The sequence below is a fragment of the Miniopterus schreibersii genome, assembly GCF_964146895.1.
Source record: "Miniopterus schreibersii genome assembly, chromosome: 19".
Taxonomy (NCBI): Eukaryota; Metazoa; Chordata; class Mammalia; order Chiroptera; family Miniopteridae; genus Miniopterus; species Miniopterus schreibersii.
The window spans coordinates 14,309,067-14,329,441 of record NC_138119.1 but is presented as its reverse complement, the minus strand read 5'-3'; the positions used below and the strand labels follow the sequence as shown (position 1 = coordinate 14,329,441).

At 49.6% G+C, this 20,375-nt stretch overlaps 1 protein-coding gene across 2 annotated transcripts in view; it reads left to right on the top strand.

Moving 5' to 3' along the window:
• Positions 1-20,375, top strand: part of IQGAP3 (IQ motif containing GTPase activating protein 3) — a 36,561-nt gene that overhangs the window by 7,719 nt on the left and 8,467 nt on the right. The window contains exons 6-27 of one of the 2 annotated variants that reach the window (XM_081121668.1): positions 665-732; positions 824-937; positions 1,164-1,342; positions 1,766-1,853; positions 2,352-2,515; positions 3,043-3,130; positions 4,254-4,414; positions 5,810-5,967; positions 7,149-7,270; positions 7,371-7,534; positions 8,422-8,512; positions 9,344-9,511; positions 9,603-9,742; positions 9,846-10,016; positions 13,030-13,113; positions 13,254-13,325; positions 13,427-13,496; positions 16,140-16,348; positions 17,100-17,252; positions 17,550-17,713; positions 18,059-18,283; positions 19,146-19,286. In XM_081121668.1, coding sequence (XP_080977794.1) covers positions 665-732; positions 824-937; positions 1,164-1,342; positions 1,766-1,853; positions 2,352-2,515; positions 3,043-3,130; positions 4,254-4,414; positions 5,810-5,967; positions 7,149-7,270; positions 7,371-7,534; positions 8,422-8,512; positions 9,344-9,511; positions 9,603-9,742; positions 9,846-10,016; positions 13,030-13,113; positions 13,254-13,325; positions 13,427-13,496; positions 16,140-16,348; positions 17,100-17,252; positions 17,550-17,713; positions 18,059-18,283; positions 19,146-19,286 — 2,994 coding nt within the window. The remainder of the gene's footprint in view (positions 1-664; positions 733-823; positions 938-1,163; positions 1,343-1,765; positions 1,854-2,351; positions 2,516-3,042; positions 3,131-4,253; positions 4,415-5,809; positions 5,968-7,148; positions 7,271-7,370; positions 7,535-8,421; positions 8,513-9,343; positions 9,512-9,602; positions 9,743-9,845; positions 10,017-13,029; positions 13,114-13,253; positions 13,326-13,426; positions 13,497-16,139; positions 16,349-17,099; positions 17,253-17,549; positions 17,714-18,058; positions 18,284-19,145; positions 19,287-20,375) is intronic. The other variant, XM_081121669.1, reaches the window with a different exon arrangement.

Below are 20,375 nucleotides of genomic sequence, written 5' to 3'. Positions count from 1 at the left end.
ACAGCAACAAACATTGTAGCAGGAAGGATGGAAGATAGACCAGGGGAGCACATCTCAGGAGAGTAAAGTTTTAGATTTGTGTAGTTGTGCTTAGATTTACGTGCATGTTTGTGGGACATTTATTTATGACCTGTGTGGGTGAAGGAAAAGAGCAGTGAGGGAAAGGTCTTCAGTCTGTGACTGGAGTATACAAGACCCATCAAGAGCAACTTAGTGTGAACAGTGAAGGCTGTTTGGTTCTACTTACAGCCAGCCATCAGCAACCAGTTGGCTAAATCATAGAAAGTGATGGACCATTTCCTGTGTCCAGCATGTCATCACTTCCTGACTTCATTTCCCGTGTTCTTTCAAGCCTCTGTGCCTTAACTCAGTGGATCTCTCCATTATGCCCTTCCCACTCTATCTCCCTCCAGTGGCCTGCTGTTGCAATGTGCCCTTATCTGTGAAGCCTTCCCAATCCCCAGATTTCCACAGCATCTAATTTATCTTTTATAGCACTTGCTTTGGGCTGACTTCCAATAACATCTCTTCCCATGGATTGGGGATGACTTGAAGGCAGGTGTTGAGTGGTCTTCATCTCCAGGTCCCCATAGTATGTCCTGCAAACCCATTATGGGCAGCATGTCAAAATGACTAGACTCCAATGCCTTCCATTCTTTCCCAGTCTCTTCCTCTTCCGGCTGGGATTGGCCCCTCAGATACAAGATCTATATGGGAAAGTGAAATTCACAGGTAAGCCCGGTTCCTTCCCCAACCACCACAGTTCTGTGCAGGCTCCTGGGGGTTCTGGGCCTGATGAAGGGCACCTGTGATATCATTGCAGCTGAGGAACTCAGCAACATGGCTTCTGAACTTGCCAAATATGGCCTTCAGCTGCCTGCCTTCAGCAAAATTGGGGGCATCCTGGCCAATGAGCTTTCGGTGGATGAGGCTGCAGGTAGGGACTGGGCTCTGCTCTGCTAGGAGTAGGCTCAGTGGGAATGGGAGGACTGAGCCTCAGAGCCCGCAGGTGGATTCTGGGTACCTCTCATCCACAGGCAGGGCCATCAGGCTGCCTGGTTATCCTGGCCTTTGAGGATGGAAAAGGGATGATGTGAGAGTAGCTTGCAGCTAGACTGGGGTTTGTTCTGCCCTCCTGACCTTGTTTCTGTGCCCCCTCCCAGTTCATGCAGCTATTCTTGCCATCAATGAGGCAGTGGAGCGAGGGGTGGTCGAGGACACCCTGGCTGCCTTGCAGAATCCCAGTGCTCTGCTGGGGAATCTTCGAGAACCTCTGGCAGCCATCTATCAGGAGCTGCTGGCCCAGGCCAAGATGGAGAAGGCTGCCAATGCCAGGAACCGTGTAAGGAGGAACCTTGGAATTTAGGGGCTGAAAAGCTGGGTAGCTTGGAAAACCTTGAGTGAAACCAGGACTCCTATGTTCTGTTTCTAGGTTCCAAAGTTGCTTAGAGAAACTAACTTGTCAGTTATTTTGGAGAAATAGGAGAGGAACTTGGGAGAATAATGAGAACTCAGAAGAGAAGAGAAGAGGTTCTGGGGGGATAGATCTTCAGTGAGGGCTGAGAGAGACTGGAATGTAGAACTGAATGAGATTGGACTGGAGGTTCCAAAGGTTGGTTTGACCTAACTGTCAGTGCCGGAGGGTGGGACCCCACAATTTCCCCAGATTGCTTCCTACTAGGCTGACTTTTGGCCTTGGGAAGGCACCCAGAAAAAGAAATAGGTCTAGACAGGGAGGAAGTGAGAGAAGACTGACTCAATGTAGTATTTGCAGGAGGATGGAGAAAGCCAGGACATCTATGACTGCTGCCTAACTCAGGCTGAGATCCAGGGAAGCATCAACCATGTCAACGGTAAGATAGGCCAGGAGGGGCTTTGGGGAATGCTTTCAGGATGAGCTCCTGCATTGGGAGGTTTGGGGATGGTTCTCAGGCCAGAAGACCGTAGGGCCTCACTGAGGCCAACCCTTATCTCAGGGAAAGATCAAAGTCAAGGCAGTGTGTGCTCTACTTTTTGGCTATCAGTATCTGTCAAGGGGGCTTCTGTTTCAATGGAGATTCATGGAGAGGACACGGGGTTCTTCAAGAAGGGGATGTGGAGAATGGATAGGGAGGAGGAGATCAGGGCAGGAGGGGCTGCTTGAAGGCTCAGGGTCTGGGGTGGTGACATGGGAAGGCTGTGCAGATCAAGCTGCAGAATTTGGGCCGGATTAGTTGGGCCCCAGGAACTCAGGGAGCAGGAGTGGGGGTAACTCTGGTCTAGCAAGAAGAGGGCAGACTTCTAGGGCTGGGCTGGGGATGGTGGCGGGGGGCTTTCCCACATTGTCCATTATGGAATCTTGTCTTTTTCAGTCCATGGGGCTCTAGAAGTTGTTGATGATGCCCTGGAAAGGCAGAGCCCTGAGGCTTTGCTTGAGGCCCTTCAAGACCCTGTCCTGGCCCTGCGAGGAGTGAGGAGAGATTTTGCAAACTGGTACCTAGAACAGCTGAGCTCAGACAGAGAGCAGAAAGCACAGGTCAGGCTCTCTCTATCACCTGCTGCCTCCTCTGTCTGACTGTAGGATGGGGGAGGGCCTCTTACTTAGGCATCACCTCTGTCAATTCTTTGTATCCAGTAGGTGCTGATTACATGTTTAAATGGTGAAGTCACCCCAAAGCTTAATGGACTAGACTGAACAACTTCTGTTCTCTGAGATTCTCAAACTGACTGGGGGACCTAGGAGCAGTTCAATAGCCAGTGTTAGGTTCCCCCACTGCTGAATTGGAACCTCAACTTAATAATCTTATTGTCAGTGCTGTTGACTTTCTCCCTGACACTATTTATATTCATGTTACCTGTGTTTTATTTTAGATGCTTGCTGGGTAATAAAGAGCCAGAGGTTAGAGATGAGTGAATAGGGATGGGTGGGCCAACTAGTCTGCCTAAATGGGAGAGGTGGATTGATGGTGGGTGACTGGGTGGATCTGGGAGCTCATGCTGACAACTCCTAAAGCAGTTCATGGCTCTTGGGGGACTCGTTTCTACTACCTCTTCCTTTTCCAGGAGCTGGGCCTGGTGGAGCTTCTGGAAAAGGAGGAGATTCAAGCTGGTGTCACTACTGCCAACATGAAGGGTGATCAGGAACAAGCCAGTAAGTCATCTTCAGGCCGAGGTCTGGCCTGGATGTATCACAGGCTCTTGGAAGAGTACCTAGCCCGGCTGGTGTGGCTCAGCAGTTGAGCATCAACCTATGATCCAGGAGATTAGTTTGATTCCCAGGCAGGGCACATACCCCTGTCGTGGGCTTGATCCCCAGTAGGGGGCCTACAGGAGGCAGCCGATCAATGACTTTCTTTCTCATCATTGATGTTTCTCTCTCTCTCCCTTACTCTCTCTGAAATAAAAAAAGATATATTGCCAGTTTCTGTGTAGCACAATGCAAACTGCTGCCTGATTTTCCAGCCTGGCAAGGGATTTCTCTCTTCTCTCACATAGTGTGCCCTATTCCTGGCTGCCTGGAGGGACACTACAGATAAGTTCATTAAGCTTTTAGAGATAATGACAGTACCGCATTGGGCTGCACTCTTAGGGTAGACAGTTTCCTTCTAGGCACTTCCCCTTTATTTTGACAGTTTCAACCTGCTAGAATTCCTTTGCTTTCTGAGATGTAGTTATCTCCCAGATGCAATGACAGCAATGCACCATGGGTATTTTTGTATCTTTATTTCTCCCCGGTAGCTTGTGTGCTCCTTGGTGCTAGTGCCCATATCCAGTTGGTGTTTTATAAGCCCTGGTGTTTCAAAACTAAAACTACATTGATGCACCATGACCCCTTTTTTGCTTACTCCTGCCATTAACAGCCTAAATAGCTCTACCTTGGAGCTGTTTTTTTATTTTTCTGTGCTGTCATCAAGATTTGATCCCCACTGGAACCCCTTGACTAACCTCATCTTAGTTAAGCTCCATAGCTTCCTGTCAATCTATGCTTACCACCTTAGGAACTGCCCTCTGCCATGACAGCCACTCTGTGTTACCTGCTGAGCTACTCAACTTCTAGGCCTGACATATTGCTTCTTCCAGAGCCTCTTAAAGTGATCCAGCCCCTTTTCCCCCTGAACAGTGAGAAACACATTTTGAACCTTGCAGAGTAGTTTTTAAGAGTAGTTACAAAGCCATTACCCCTCAGAGATCCCCAGCAGAACCTAATTGGCCAGGAGAGTAGAAATGGCTCTGAATGGCCAGCTTGTGCAGCCTCTCTTCTTCATCCCTTGCAGTGCTCCAGGCTGTGTGGAGGGTCAACAAAGCCATCCAGAAGGGAGTGGCAGCTGACACTGTAAAGGAACTGATGTGCCCTGATGCCCAGCTGCCTCCTGTCTATGCCTTTGCCTCAGCTATGTACCAGCAGGAGCTGGCAGTACTCCAGCAGCAGCAGGGGGTAAGCCCCAGATATGTGGGGTCTTGCTCTTGGGTCCCTAAGTGGCTGGAGGGATCAAGCCGTCAGCCTAGAGCACCCTCTGAGGGCACTCTTAGATGCTGGCAGAGATTAGGGGAGGAAGGAGGGTGACCAGGCTTGCCCCACTGAGTATAGTATAATAGCCAATATCCTTGAACAAAGACTGCATTACACACTCATTTAATCCTTAAAAGAACCCTGTAAGTTAAGTATCATTTCCATTTTAGAGATGAGGAAACTGAGATGCAGAGGTTAAGCAACTTGCCCAACACAGGTGTAACTGTCAGTGTAGAGTGAATGCTAAGCTGAATGTACTGGCAGCCCATGCTTTTAACAACTCTGCTGTCCCACTTCACCCTAGTCTATATAGCTTCTCTGACAATGGGGTGATAGAACCCTCCCTTAGGGGGGATAGGCCTTTCCTAGTCTGTTAGAGGGTCTAGGCAGAGACACAGGGAGGGAAGAGCAGGTGATATAAGTGGAATATGACTTTAGACCAGAGAAATAAAGGGAGCAGAACTAGGGGTAAGTCTGGGAAGGCTTCCTGGAAGAGAGGAAGAGAATCGTACCCAGAGCAGGCTTTTATAGAGCATTGATTTCAGGCATGACTCTCAAGAAGGGCACAGTCTCAACACATCAACTAAGGACTAAGAGGTAAAATATAGTGACTAAGGTTGCGGACTTTCAAGCCAGGCTGCCTGACTTCAATTTCGCTCTGCTACTTCTAGCCAAGTGACCTTGGGCAAGTTATTTACCTTTTCTGTTTCTCAATTCATATAATAAATGGGAATAATAATATATTTCATGAGATTGTTGGAAGGATTAAACAGGTTAGGAATGAGCCTGGCATGTGTTTGCTATAATTACTCACAGTATTCTGTTGTAGAGGACAGGAAGTGTGCTCCAGGCAGAGGGAAAAGCATACATAGATGTTTGAAAAAGAGAAGGACTGGGCAGGGAAATGGGGCTAGGGCCTTTGGGGTGTGTGCAGGTGGAGGTGCCCACTTCACCATCCTGTCTGTGTGCCTGGGTCTTAGTGTACTTCTTCATGCGTAGAAGGGACCAGAAAGGGCTGGTAGAACTCACTAGTTGAGTGTGGTCTCTGGAATCAGGCAGCTGGGTTTAACTGACATTGCTTGATTATGGGCTCACCTGTGAGATGAGGGTATTAATGATACCTACCTCATGGCTTATTATGAAAACGAAATGATAATATGTGTGAAATACTTATACATTGAGCACATAGTCAGCATTCTCAAATATAAAGTATGATTGTTAGTGAAGGGGATTTGGGATAGAGACTGTGGGACATAGCAGAGTCTTGGGGGCAGGATGGCAGGTAGGCCCCAGACCCTTCACCAGCTCCCCCTATTGTAGGAGCTTGGCCAGGAGGAACTCTTCGTGGCTGTGGAGATGCTGTCAGCTGTGGTCCTGATCAACCAGGCCCTAGAGGCCAGGGATGCCAGGGGCTTCCGGAGCAGTCTGATGAACCCTGCCACAGGCCTGGCTGAGGTGGAAGGCGAGAATGCTCAGCGGTGAGAAAGGTTTAGCCCCGTGTTGAGAGTGGGGGGATGGAGGGGATGCAGCCAAGACCAAGTTCTACTTGGAGACTAGCCTTCTGCATGATGGCCTATTCTTTCTGGGAGCAGGTGGGGCACAGTCATTCCCCTTTCCTCCATTTGACCACTCTTGCATCGCCAGGATTTGATTATCTGCTCATGTGCCAGATACTGTTCTATGTGGGACCTACAGGGCATAAGTAATTACGATGAGAGGGACCTACAGGGCATCAGTAATTACCATGAAGCTGTTGGGGGCACAGGCTCTGAGAAGTGTACTTGGTATATTCAAAACACACCAGGAAGCCATCTGGCAGAGTGGCGTGAGGACGGGAGAATGGTGGGAGATAAAGTAGCAGAGGCCAGACAACATAGGCTCTGGCTTTTACTCCAGTGAGGAAGGAAGCCAGGGGGGTTTTGAGTGAGGAGGGAGATGATTTGATCTACTTTTAATAGGATCACTCTGGCTGCCGTGCTGAGAATTGAGAATTGATTACAGGTTAGAAGGGGAGAAGCAGCAAGACCTGTTAGAGTCGGTTGGAGTAACCCAGGCAGAGGCAATGGAGGCTTGGCCTAAGGCAGTAGCAGTGGAAGTGGTGAGAAGGAGTCACATTTGAGATATATTCTGAAAGTTGAACTGACAGGATTGGCTTACACAGCGGATATGGGATGTGAGAGAGACGAGTCAGATATGACTCCCAGATTTTTGGCCTGTGAGATTGGAGTGAATATTTACTGAGATGGGAAGACTGTGGGATACACAAGTTGAGCAGGGGGATCAAGTGGTCAGGTGTGAGCTGTTGGATTTGAGGTGCTTATCAGGCATTCACATAGAGATGCCAAGGACGCAGCTGGGATTTATGAACGGGCTGGAGGTATGCTTTGGGGAGTTATTAGAATCTGATGTTTCAAGCTGTGAGATGAGATGAGATGAGATCACCAAGGACATGAGCATGGCAAGAAAGGCAGCTTGAGCTTCTGGATACACCAGTGTTTAGAGGTCAGGGAGGAACCAGCAGAGGAGGCTTAGAAAGAACAGCTGGCAAAGTGAGAGGAGAACCAAAGACTGGGATATCCTGGAGTCAGGCGAGGAAAGTAGTTCAGAAGTGTCCCCTGCATTCTGGCTGATGATGCACTGTTGCTCACCCTGCTGCCAGTTACTTTGATGCTCTGATAAAGCTGCGACAGGTACATGGAGTAGATGGGGCCTTCTTGAGCTGGAATGACCTGCAGGCCACTGTGAGCCAGGTCAATGCCCAGGTCCAGGAAGAGACTGATCGTAAGTGGAGTGTGGGGCTGGGGGAGGACAGCCTACTGCGGGTTGCCCTGTCTCTTCGCCATAAGTCTGGGCCCTCTACCCACCTAGATCTCTTTCCCAGAGGTCCTCGCGGTTAGCCTCATCAATGAGGCTCTGAACCAGGACAGCCCTGAGAAGACCCTGTCCGCCCTGCTGCTTCCCTCAGCTGGCCTGGACAATGTCAGCCTCCCTGTCGCCCCTCGGTACCATCTCCTCCTCGTGGCAGCCAAAAGGCAGAAAGCCCAGGTGAGGTTTGGGCTGTCTGAGTTGGCCAACAGAACAAGAAGAACATCCCTTATGGTTAGGGCTGTGACCACTATGCATCATAGGAGTACCTGATGAACAGTCCCTTCTGGGGGTGGAGAATAGGAGGGGTTCTGATCTAGCCACGGGAGAAGATGGCCTCCTTGGCCAGGGCACTGACAGCACTCTAGTTGCCAGCACAGAGAGAATGGTGGGGCCTTGTGCTTGGGAAGAGCACAGGCCTGGGAACCAGAGAGCTAGGCTAGGCATATCCTCCTCTGACATTAGTAACCATGTGACCTCCAGCAAATCTCTAATGTCTCTGAGCTCCACTTACTCATCTATAAAATACTACATGATGTGTTCCTACCTACCTCCTGGAATGGGGGTAAAAATCAAATGAATTGAAGAATGTGGCACATGTAGTATTTCCACTACCTTGTGTGGTAGAGAAGTGTGGGAAGGAGAAGGTGAAGGTTGGGGTCAGATTGGCCTGAGAAGGTATGAATTGAGGCATAGGGTAATGGGGAGTAGGGGCAGGTGGGTGGAGCCTCCAGTGTTGGCTCTCTCTAGGCATGGCTCAGGCACAAACTCAGGGAAGTGAGCTGTTGACAGTGTGGTGGATACTGAGGTAAGTTTAAGAGGGTTCTGGGGATGCTGTGGCCAAGCTGAATTGATGTTGGGCAAGCCTGAAAACAGGTAGGAAGGAGCCTTCTGAGGGCAGAGTCCCAGAGAGCCACAACGTCATACCTAAGCAGGGCAAGAGGAGGGGAATGGAGGCTGCTGTCCATGTGGCTCCCAGTGTCAGCTGCAGTTGGGTTCACTGGGCGTCCAAACCTGGGAACCAGGGAGACCATTTTGGATTCTTCTCCTGTCTCTCAATTTTCCAGAGGACGAGAGATCCTGGAGCTGTGCTATGGCTGGAAGAGATTCGCCAGGAAGTGGTTAGAGCCAACCAGGACACAAACACAGCTCAGAGAAGTAAATGGGCTGGGTAGAGGGCAGCCAGGGTGGAGGAGAGGGAAGAAGCTGTGGGCTCAGCAGGAGCTCAGGTAATCAGGGCCTCCCCAGTCACCTCTGTCTCCCTTTCAACCTCTTTGTGGAAGTGGGCCAGAATCAGAACAGGAGGGTTGCTGCTTGGACCGTAGGATGGATTACCTAGCAGTCACTGGGCAGGACAACCTCAGGGGTTGAGAGTGTATTGTCTACCCACTGCGTCCTTCTGTGTGGGCACTTTCCCCTACAATGCGAGCATGTGAAATCAGGTGGGGGCCAAAAATTTGTACCATTTGCTATTGGTAGCTTGTTTGGGTTCCAACAGTCAGCTCTGGCTAGAGAATGTTTAGTCTTGAGTGTAGAGAAGACTACACTCAAGATTGGCTTTGAGGAAAAGTAGGCAGGATCAGTACAAATAGACACAAATGTGTTCTGTGTCTGGAGTCCCTATGTCCATCTGTCTGTCTGTGAGTGACTGGAAGGCAGGTGCTGCATCAACCACCTCCACTTGGACTTTATTCTCTTCCTAAGAAACTGTCCTGCGATTCTATGCCCATATCCTGCCTTTGACCTTCTGTACAAGCTGACTTTCCTTTTACCTAGCCTAACCCATGCTACCTCTCCAGGACGCCTTCCTTGACTGCTGTCTATTATTTCAAGCATAGCTGCATACTGCTTTCATGTATCTGCATCAATCCTGGGATACTCCCTGTTCTCTCCATCATACGGGGTGTTTTTGTGTCCTCTGAATCCCTTACGGGTGGCCAGGAGGGACTCAGGGAAGGATTGACTACCCCTTTCTGATGCCTCTTCCAGTGGCTCTTGGTGTGGCTGCCATCAATCAGGCCATCAAGGAGGGCAAAGCAGCCCAGACAGAGCGGGTGTTGAGGAACCCCACTGTGGCCCTCCGAGGGGTGGTTCCTGACTATGCCGACAGCTACCAGCGAGTCCTGGAAGGTGCCATGGCAAAGAAGAGGCGCCCAGGTAATGGCCCTAGCCTGACCCCAAGTCTCTGCCTGCCTCAGCCACCTCTGACCTCCACTGACTCTTCTTTGCTTACTTGGCTTCTGCTTAGGGGACACAGCTTTCTGGGTTCAACATGACATGAAGGATGGCACCGCCTACTATTTCCATCTACAGACCTTCCAGGGGACCTGGGAGCGACCCGTTGGCTGCCACCTCAACACCTCCCACCTGACTCGGGAGGAGATCCAGGTTGGCAGTGCCCGTGCAAGGGAGGGGACCGTGATGAGGGATCCCCTGTGAGAGAGGCTCCCACCCACCAGGGTACCACAGGCTCTCTCTCTTGCCTTCATAGTCAGCTGTCACCAAGGTCACTGCTGCCCATAACCGCCAACAGCTCTGGAAGGCCAACGTCGGCTTTGTCATCCAGCTCCAGGCCCGCTTCCGCGGCTTCCTAGTTCGGCAGAAGTTTGCTGAGCGTTCGCACTTTCTGAGGACCTGGCTCCCAGCAGTCATCAAGATCCAGGTGGCAGGCTCTGACTTTCTTAGTCTTCAGGGTCTGGACTTACTGAGCTTCATGGTTCCCTCACTACTTCCTTTATGCTGAGTGGGTTTGGGACGATCTTTTGGTCTCTGAACATACTGGTTAAGAGCACAGATTCTGGACCCCAGACTACCTGGGTTTGTATCCCAGCTCTGTCACTTAGGACAAGTTTCTCTGTTTATTCATCTGAAAAATAGGAATCTGGAAATTGTAGCACCCATATTATAGGGTTGTGAGGATTCAGTGAGATAATATCTAAAGTACTTTAAAACAGTGCCTGGCAGATAGGCTAGAACATGGCATAAGTGCTAGTTACTATCACCACCATCACCATCCAGAGGGTATGAGAGCTGCTTGTTAGCTTCCCCACGGGGAGAGTGGAATAAGATTTAGTAATATATCAGGGTTTAGACCCCAGGAGGACTTCCTACAAGAATAGGAGGAGTGAAAAGAGGGTGATGGTTAAACAGAAAAGGGGTGGAATAGCTCAGGGAAAGAACTTCTACCCTTTCTCTTTAGCCAGTCCTTTCCAGTTTTATTCTTGCAGCCTGTGGCTGGTCCACTGTGACCTCTAAGACTGACCCACAAGTATCTGGGACCTGAGGCCAACTAGAAAGATAGGCCTGAGGCCTGGGCACTTTGCAAGCCAGAAATGATGGGAATTGAGCAAACAGAGACCTCCCCAGGTAGATGCGACCTGGAGGGCCTCATGGAGATGTTGGCAGTGTAAAGATACTTTATTTAATGAACATCTCTGAGTGCCTAGTATCCGCAAAGGCTGCCACTGGCACTGGGCAGGGGTGGGAGATGGAGGAGAGACACAGCTGATTGATCACATCTCTCCCCTTGCAGTAACTGGAATACAGCTGATGTTAGACGTTGTAATAGTAGAGACACAAAGACAACCTCAGAGCATCCCAGGGAGACAGATGCACAGGCTGAGACTGGCAAATGGCCCTCAATTATGGATTAAGATGTAGGGCATGTGGGTGGTAATTGAGAGCTCAGGCTTTGGAGTCAGAGGCTGGAGTTTGCCTCCTGCTCCTACTATTTCTGGGTCCCGTGACCTCGACCACCCTACCTAAGCCCTCTCCAACACCGTTTCCTCATGCATAATGATGGTACTCGCCTAATCTGAGGATTAAGTAGGGAAATTACATGTAGCACTTAGTGCAGTAGGCGCTCCATTGGTGGTAGCCATTATGAGTTGCTAAATTTCAGGGCATCAGTCCCAGAACTCAGTACAGAACCTTAGTCATCAACATTTAGTGGTCTGAATCATAGGGATTCCTCCTATGAGCACAGGCTGGAATTTCACACCAACTTTCTAAGGAGCCAAAAAGCCACACCAACAGTGGGCGGATAGAGTCATTTGCTGCCAGTACTGGTGCTATGTGGGCTCAGCCTAGGTCCTAGGAGACAGAGGGAGAGGTAGCACAGAGCCTCAGGCCACCTGCCCTCCAGCTGCGGAGAAGGGAGATTCAGAAATGAGCCCGCTTGGGTGTGCTGAGACTGATCTCTCCTGAAAGCTCCCACATCATTCAGGACCCTAGTCAGAGTCCTAAATTCCAACCAACCTAGATTGGGAGGCCCCCTCTTTAAGGAGGAGCCATGTGAGGCGAGCAAGGGCAAGAGCAGAGAGACCTCTCTGCCTTTCACTCCAGCAGCTTTCCAGAGGGTATGTCTGCAGTACCTGGAGTAGAAGAGGAAGGAGTGCTGAGGAAAGACATGAAAACGGGGCCTCCTAGCCTCTAGGCTCCAAGAGGGACAAACAGCTGGTGTCATAGGGCCAAGCTGTCTCTTACATCCTGTCCCAACAGAGGGACAGTGGAATCCTTAGGCTAGGGAAAGGCTAGCCAGGAGAGTCAGCTTTAAGAAGGCCTGGGAGGACAGTTGGCTGCAAGGGGATGCTCATAACCCACCAAACTGTGACATTGTCAGTGGTAGAGTGTTCTCCAGGGCTGGAGCACCAGGAGGTATTTGACATGGGCCCTAAAAGACAGGAAGAATTTCAGAGGGCAGAGATAAGGCTGGGAGCAAGGGTGGGCCTGAACAAAGATTCTGGGCAGAAAAAATCATAAAATGTTTAGAAGAAAGTGGAATGTCTGATGTAGCTAGAATTCTTAAGAGGGTAGGGACCAGTAGAAAATCAGATGGGAGTGTGGGGTCAGGTGGTTGAGAACTCTGGGAACTTTGGGGCTGAGAGAGACATAGTCCAAATGGTTCTTTAGGAAAATTAATCTTACACAAGCTTGGGGTGAAAGGGAAGAGGCCCCTAGGAAGGAGACCAAAACAGAAGGGCGTCATGAGATTTATGTCTTAGAGACCAAAGGGGGTGTGATTTATGGAGGAAATGGTCCCTTGAACCCTTTATAGCAGACCTGTCAGGGGGATAGGCCATTAGCCTGACAGCTGAATTACTAGGGACCTTGGAGAGAAGATTTACTTAGAGCAGGGGAGATGTATGGTATAATTGTAAAGAAAGTAAATTATGAGAGTATTAGTGACCTGCTGCCCACTGGTAGAGATGGTGAGCACACTACTGTGCCTGTGCACACTTTACATCCATGCCACCATGTGCCTCCCCAGACTGTGCATGTGAGGGGGGATGGAGAGAGTGATGGTGTGTGGATGGACTCTAAATGGGTGGATGAGTGTGTAGGTGTACACTTTATTAATTTCTTTTAAGCCTGTATCTTGCAGTTGAGTTGCTGTGAGGAGGTATTGGTTGGCATGGGTATGTGTGCCTGATTGTATAATGCACAGGTACGAGCTGGTACCAGGGAGTGTAGTGGAGGGCATGGCTGGCTATGTGCAGGTGTTTGGTCTCCCCCATGAAACTGGAAGTTCTTTGAGAACAGGGCCAGTTTCCCCTTCCCCCTCCACTTGCCTGACCCCACCCTTCCCTGAAGAGCCCAGGACAAGGCTTTTGTACAAGCCTCACAGGCCAACAGTGACCAACCAGGGTGACTTCTTTTTCTGTCCTAATGTGCAGGCTCTTTGGCGGGGTTATAGACAACGGAAGATTTACTTGGAACGGTTGCAGTATTTAAAAGCAAACACAGATGCCGTAATCAAGGTAGCTATCACGATTTACGCAGGTTCCTGTCTTTCTTGAAAGATCTTCTGGGAAAAGTTTTTCAGTCCTCTCACCAACTTGTGATCTTTGGAGATGGCTGAATTGTCCTGAGTCTGAGGGAAGTGTCTCTCTTTTCCCAGATTCAGGCTTGGGCCCAGATGTGGGCAGCTCGGAGGCAATACCGTAGGCGTCTGGACTACTTCCAGAAGAATGTGAGTGTCATCCTGTGCCCCCTGTCCCTATACCCAGCCTTTACCCATGAAACCAGGGCAAGGGCAGTCAGTGACCCCTTTTCTATCTGTGTTCATGGCAGGTTAATGCTGTTGTGAAAATCCAGGCATTTTTCCGAGCTAGGAAAGCCCGGGATGACTACAGGATGTTAGGTAAGCTGCCTGGTCTTTCTCTGCATTGTGAGTAAACTGCCTGGCTTCCACCCCCTGTCTCTGAGTGTCTCTGCTGTGCAAGTCAGATGATTTTCAACAGTCAGCAAGACAGAAAGTCACCCCACCCCACAACTTACAAAGTGGGACGTTGGAGGAGTTATCTGGCCCTCTTCAGCCCTTTTCTCTCGTTGACAGCTGCTGTCCCAAACCTTGAGTATGTCTTAGGACCTGGAGTTGGAGTGGACAGAACAGTGAGGAGATGTGCCCCTGCCTTTGGGAATCCCCCAGTTTGATGGGACAAATAGGGATCCCCCCAGAGTCAGGCAGGTCTAGATATTCCTTCTGAGGCTACACAGCAAGTAAGGGGGAGGTACAAGTTGTCTGTGCAAGAATGTCAAATGGGTATTATAACAGAAGCCACCCTGCCCACCCAAATAAGAGAAAGCCTGGTCACAGGGACAGTTCCTCTAATCAGGTTCATTATATACCAGGCTTTAGTTATCTTTCCATGGCTACCACCAAAGCCACACAAAAAAGAAAAGAATCTTTCTCCTCTCCCTGGAGTTCAAGCCTCCTCCTGCTTTGCCCTCTCCCTGCCTATGACCCTTCTACCTGCTGACCGCTGTGGTCCAGCACACAGGAACCAGGTGGGGTTCATGGAGTCCTTTCTGCAGTGCTGGGGAACTTGAAAGAGTCCATCTTCCTGCCCCACAGTTCCCAGTGATGGCGTGTGCATTTCAAGCTTTAAAGAAGTCCTTCTAGGCTGCTCTTGGCTCCTGTCCATGGTCCAGAAGCTCAGCCCTGGAGTCCTCCTCCTTGTCTTGAGGTGGACTAGTGGTTCATGTCCAGGTTCCTGAAGAAGTTGACCCCTTTCCTTTCTGGGCCTGAGCTTACAGTCCTGGGCTCCAAGTTGAATATGCTATTCAGGAGTCATCTCCTTCACCTTCTCAGTCCTTTGTCCCACCCTGTCCTGCCTACGGGGGCACCACCGTCTTCCCTCTGGCCGCGGACTCAGCCCATCTGCCCCCAGGCTGCCAGCTGCTTTTCCTCCTTACTTCCCCCAGCCTGGCCCTTTCTGTTCTGCTCTTGCTGTGCACTAATAACGCAGCCCTGGCCATCCTTTACCTTCTTCTCTTTAGTTTATAGTTTTCGTGGAAGAACTCTGTCCCTGGTCCTGTCTCCCAGTTCCATTATCCCAAGCTTCACTCGGCACTAGCCATGTAGCCCTAGCCAAATTACTTGACCTCTTTATTGCCTCAGTTTTCTCATTTATAAAATGGGGATAATGACAGTACATATCTTGTAGGGTTGTTTGGAAGCCTAAATGAGTTAATGAACCATGTTTCATTGAATCCAGATGCTCTCAGTGGTCTTTGATTCCACCATTCTTCAGTCCTCCAAGGTCCCCGCTGTGCAGTAACCAGATTAATCCATAACCTGTGCATGTGATCTGGTCATTCTCCCCCTTAAATCCTGTCAGCAAATCCCATTTCCCTGGGCATAAAGCCTAGTCTCCTAACCACAGCTTCCAAGGCTCTCTGTGATCCAGCCTCTACCTGTGCCTCTGGCCTCACTGACCCCTGGCTTTGTCCCTCACCACCTGCACCCTCTGTGCTATGCTCCAGACATGATGGACTCCTGGCACTTCCTAAAACAGCCAATGTTCGCTCACTCTCACCTCCTTTTCACAGTCATCAGGGTGAGAACCTTACCTCCTCTGGGAAGCCTTTCTTCATTCGCCAGGTGGGTTTGGGTGGCCGGTTTTTGTTTTCCCAAAGGTCCCCATGCTCACACCTCTGAAAACATTAGCCACACTGTCGTGAATTGTGGTTTCTTTGTCTAATTCCCTTACTGGACAGAGCCTAGTTTTATGCACTTTCCACATCCGACTCTTTCATTTATTACTAGCTGTGTAAACTAGGGCAAGTTGCTTACCCTCTCTGCGCCTCAGTGGTCTCACCGATTAGTTTTAGTATACTGACCTCACAGGGCTGCTTTAAGTGTGTAAAGCAGTTTCTGCCCCATAGTGAATATTACATGTAGTAGCTTGGTTGTTATTCCCTGCAGCTTAGCTCAGAGGCTTCTCTTTGCTCAGATACCCTTTTCAATAGAGGTTCTGGGAGAAGCACCATATAGCTCTGACCTCCCTATAATATAAAACCTATCAGACGTCCCTTCTGCTGCTGCTCCTCCCTGACAGAGGAGGGTTGTGTGAGGGGTAGGGAGGGCTCAGTGGAGGCCAAGAGGTGGAAGTGAATTTGGGATGAAGGATGAGAGCAAGTTAGCTCAGCAGGAGTGGGTTGTAAATCAGAATAAGAGGGCCCCGGGGGATCATCCGAGGGAGCTAGGGCTCTGACTTTGGTGTGGAGGGTACTGGGATAGGCCCAAGTTGGGGGTGAATCCACAGGCAGGGCAAGGACAGCTCGTCCTCATATCATACCTGGTTAATAAGGAGCTCAGGGACAGGACTGACTAGGAGGCTGCGCATTGCCCTCCAGCTACAAGCAGAACCAGCTAGGGTTTAAGGGCCTGCTGGCCTCAATCAGAATGGGGACTGAGGGTGGGATAACTAGGGTAGGGGGTGGGTGGGGAAGCCTCTGGTGAGGGCATGTCTAACCCGGATTCCCCTTTCCTTCCTGCCAGTCCACACGCCCCATCCTCCTCTCAGCGTGGTATGCAGATTTGTCCACCTCTTGAATCAAAGCCAGCAGGACTTTTTGGCAGAGGCAGAGCTGCTAAAGCTCCAGGAAGAGGTGGTCAGGAAGATCCGGTCCAACCAGCACCTAGAGCAGGACCTCAATCTCATGGACATCAAGATTGGCCTGCTGGTGAAGAACCGGATCACCCTGCAGGTGAGGGGACTGCCGGCCCACCTTCTCCCCCAAATCTGGCTGCTTCTGGAGCAGTGATACTAGACATTCTCTGATTGCTAAACCAATATTTTTAAATGTCTGGATTTTATCACCTGGCTCAGGTCCTTAGTCCAGAGGTCCTCTGTCCTTCTAGTAATTTGTTGGGCACACGTGATATAGTAGAAAGAGCATTGGACGTAAAACTGGAATGCCTGGCTCTGCTGCTGCTTAGCGATGGTACTGTGGCTGTAACCTGAGTGTGTTTCCTCATTAGTAAAGCGGGAATAATGAGAGGGCCCACCTTGGCTACAGACAGCCATACAGACATGCAGGGATGGGGTAAAAGCACTCTCACCACTTAAATTTGTGCAGCAGTCCAGTAAGAACTAGGCGAGCATTTTAGACCTTGCTTCCTGATAATTGTTCAGTTGGTCCAAATAAACACTTATAAAAATTCAAAAACAAAAGAAGAAAAAGAACTAACAATAAAACCAGTGGACGTGATGCCTCAGCCTGGCAGCCTAGTTTTCTTTGGGGACCCACCCTGTGAGATCAGGGGTGCCAGGTGGAGTTTTGGGCCAGTAGGAGGGGCCCTTCCTCACCCTAGAACTGTTTATCTCCCTTGGCTCATGCCTTGAATACCTTGAACAGCAGAAAGCCCTGGCTCTTCCAGGCGCTGATTCTAGACCATATGTTCTGTGCTCCGGGCTGGCCTGGGCTGGCTGCATCATCCGCTTCCCCACCCCTGCAGGAGGTGGTCTCCCACTGCAAGAAGCTGACCAAGAAGAATAAGGAACAGCTGTCGGATCTGATGGTCCTGGACAAGCAGAAGGGATTAAAGTCGCTGAGTAAAGAGAAACGGCAGAAACTAGAAGCTTACCAAAACCTCTTCTACCTGCTCCAGGTGAGCAGAGGACTTTGGAAGGAGATGTCGCCACCATCTCCTGAGGGCCTGGGACCTTGAGGCCTTCAGGTCGGTGCTTTTGCCTCCATGTGACATGTACTTTCCCATAATCCTAATGCCTTACCCCCTGAGAAAGAGACTGTTTCCTCCCATTTGTCTGAAATGTTTCTAGTGTCCTTGAGAAATTGTGACAGTGCTTTCTCCATTCCAAGTTCCCATCAGGAAAACCTTCCTTTATCTGATCACTAGTCCTCAAAGTGCCTGAGCAGTCATTCCCGTCTCCCCCATTACTTGCAGACTCAACCCATCTACCTGGCCAAGCTGATCTTTCAGATGCCACAGAACAAAACTACCAAGTTCATGGAGTCAGTGATTTTCAGTTTGTATAACTATGCTTCCAACCGCCGCGAGGCCTATCTCCTGCTCCAGCTGTTCAAGACTGCGCTCCAGGAGGAAATCAAGTAGGTTTTCCAGATGCAAAGGAATGGAAAGAGAGCAGGTTAAGAGATCTTATTGTTGGTTCCTTCATAGGGTAGCTATTTGTTGAGGTTTGCGGGTAGGAATGGAACCAGGAAACCTTTTTAGTCTACCTCCTGTGAAGTGACTATAAGACATCTCCTAGGACAGCAGGGTGGGAGGACATAGGCTGCCATGTTAGCTCAAAGGATGAGCTAGAGCAAACAGGGCATTTTTAGGAAGAGGGACATCAGAGCAGGCTTTGAAGAGCCAAAATCTCAAAAAGGAAAAGCAACTGATTGTCCTACGCAGAGGTGGGAGGCCAGCTTCAATGACCTCTTGAACCACAGGTCAAAGGTAGAACAGCCCCAGGACATGGTAACAGGCAACCCAACCGTGGTGAGGCTGGTGGTGAGATTCTACCGTAATGGGCGTGGACAGAGTGCCCTGAGGGAGATCCTGGGCAAGGTTATCCAGGACGTGCTGGAGGATAAGACGCTAAGTGTCCACACAGACCCTGTTCACATCTACAAGAGCTGGATCAACCAGACAGAGGCCCAGACAGGGCAGCGCAGGTGAGCAGATGGGAGAGGACAGAGGGAGAGCTCTCTTTGATCAGCTCTGTCTTGGGCCTCATTGGGGAAGCTTGGGTGTGCTTTGAAGGTAAATGAGCATGCTGATTTATGCAAATATGACACCAGCCCTATAGGATGAAATAAGGTAGCCTTTCAGACCCCCTCTGGTAATTAACATGGAACTGATGTAAATGACACTGGACCTGGTGTGCTTGACATAGAAAGAGCAGCACAGATGAATATGCATATTTGTTTAATTGCCATGTCAGTGCTTGTAAATGATATCAGATTTGCTGGGAGTTGGGATATGGCCTACTTATTGATAGGAGTATAGATGAATATTCAGATTTATGATGAATAGGCAAATGAGATAGTGGGAGAAATATGTTGGCCTTATAGATTAGAAGCATTACTCAGATGCTTACGTACTAAGGAGATGGAACCACTGAGGAGAGCAGGTAGTGCTGGTGGTTTCTCCCAGTGGCACACAGGCTTGTAGGTGGGGGGACTGCTAGGCCCTGGCCCAGCTTTCCCTATTGCCCTAACAGCCAAAAACTAGATGCAGGGCAGCTCTGGTGTCCTCATTTCCCCTTAGGAGTCTTTCCACAGTCTTTCCCTTCTACACTCTTCCACCTCCCTGTGGGTACTCCAACTCTTTCTTCTTTACTTTCCACTCACGTGGCTCCAGTCCTTTCTGAGTCCTTTCCCTTATTCTGGCCTCATCCACTTAAGCATGCTGGGCTGCCCTTAATGTGTGTGTATGAAACCCTGTTGTTAGATGAAGAGTTTAAGGGGGAGGGCTTTGGGAGAGGAGGCCATGGGAAGGGGCTCTGGCTGATACCTTGTCTCTCTCTGCCCACAGCCACCTCCCCTACAACGTCACCCCAGAGCAGGCTTTGAGCCACCCTGAGGTCCAGAGACGACTGGACATCTCCCTTCGCAGCCTCCTCACCTTGACTGATAAATTCCTTGTAGCCATCATCTCATCTGTGGACCAAATTCCGTATGTGCAACAGCCCCACCCCAGCCTAGGCCAGGCCATGATGGGAAGAGCAGAGCAGTTCTGAAAGGGTGGGGCAGGAAAGGAAGGGAAATGTGGCTGGGGGTGCTCTAGGGCTTCTAGGAGATGAGTGGAGAGAGTGCATGAATACCCTGCTAGACTGAGCTGGAATACAGCATGCAGGTCTGTATGTGGCCTGTCAGGACACCATTGGAGCCAGAGAAGAGAACATCAAGTGATTATGAGGATATATTATTGTCTGAGAGCAAATGGGGGGAAAAATAGGATTCAGTCCATAAAGTCAAAAATAAGAAATACTTCAAACCAGTAAGCACTTTATAGTTCTCTCCTTTCTTAAAATTTATTCAGTAAGGGGTTTTTTGAAAAGCAAATGATTACAAATGTTGACAAGGTGAGCCTCATCCAGGTCATTATTTAGCCAGCCAGCCTTCCTGGTGCTCAGAGCTGCAAGAGGCAAGGTGGGGATACAGGTGGGAACCCAGAGTTTATAACTCTGCTCCCCAAACCTGGAGAACTGGATTAAGTTTACAGTTAGAATTCAGAAAAGATTGTCCTAGATCTAATAAAGGAAAGTACACAATGAGCTGTAAACTTCTGTTTCTGCTACCCTAGGAGATCGAAATAGCTTTTAAACAAATCTAAAGAAATTTGTAGGTGGTACATCCATAATAAGAATAATAAAAAATAATAAGCGAGTCTGGCGTGTTTGACTCGCACTCTACCATTATCCATTACTGTCACAGACGTAATTCCACTTGGTCTTCACAGAAACCCTGTGAAAGAGAGAGGACAAGAATAATCATCCCCACCCTGGCCGGGCAGCTCAGTTGGTTAGAGCAACATACCAATAGGCCAAGGTTGCGGGTTTGATCCCCGGTCAGGGCACATACAAGAATCAACCAATGATGCGTAAATAAGTGGAACAACAAATCAGTGTTTCCCTCTCTCTCTCTCTCTCCCCTTCCCCCCTCCCTTCATCTTTCTTTAAAGTCAATAAACATATCCTCGGGTGAGGATAAAAAATAAATAAAATCGATAAATTTAAAAAAAAAGAAAGAAGAATCATCCCCA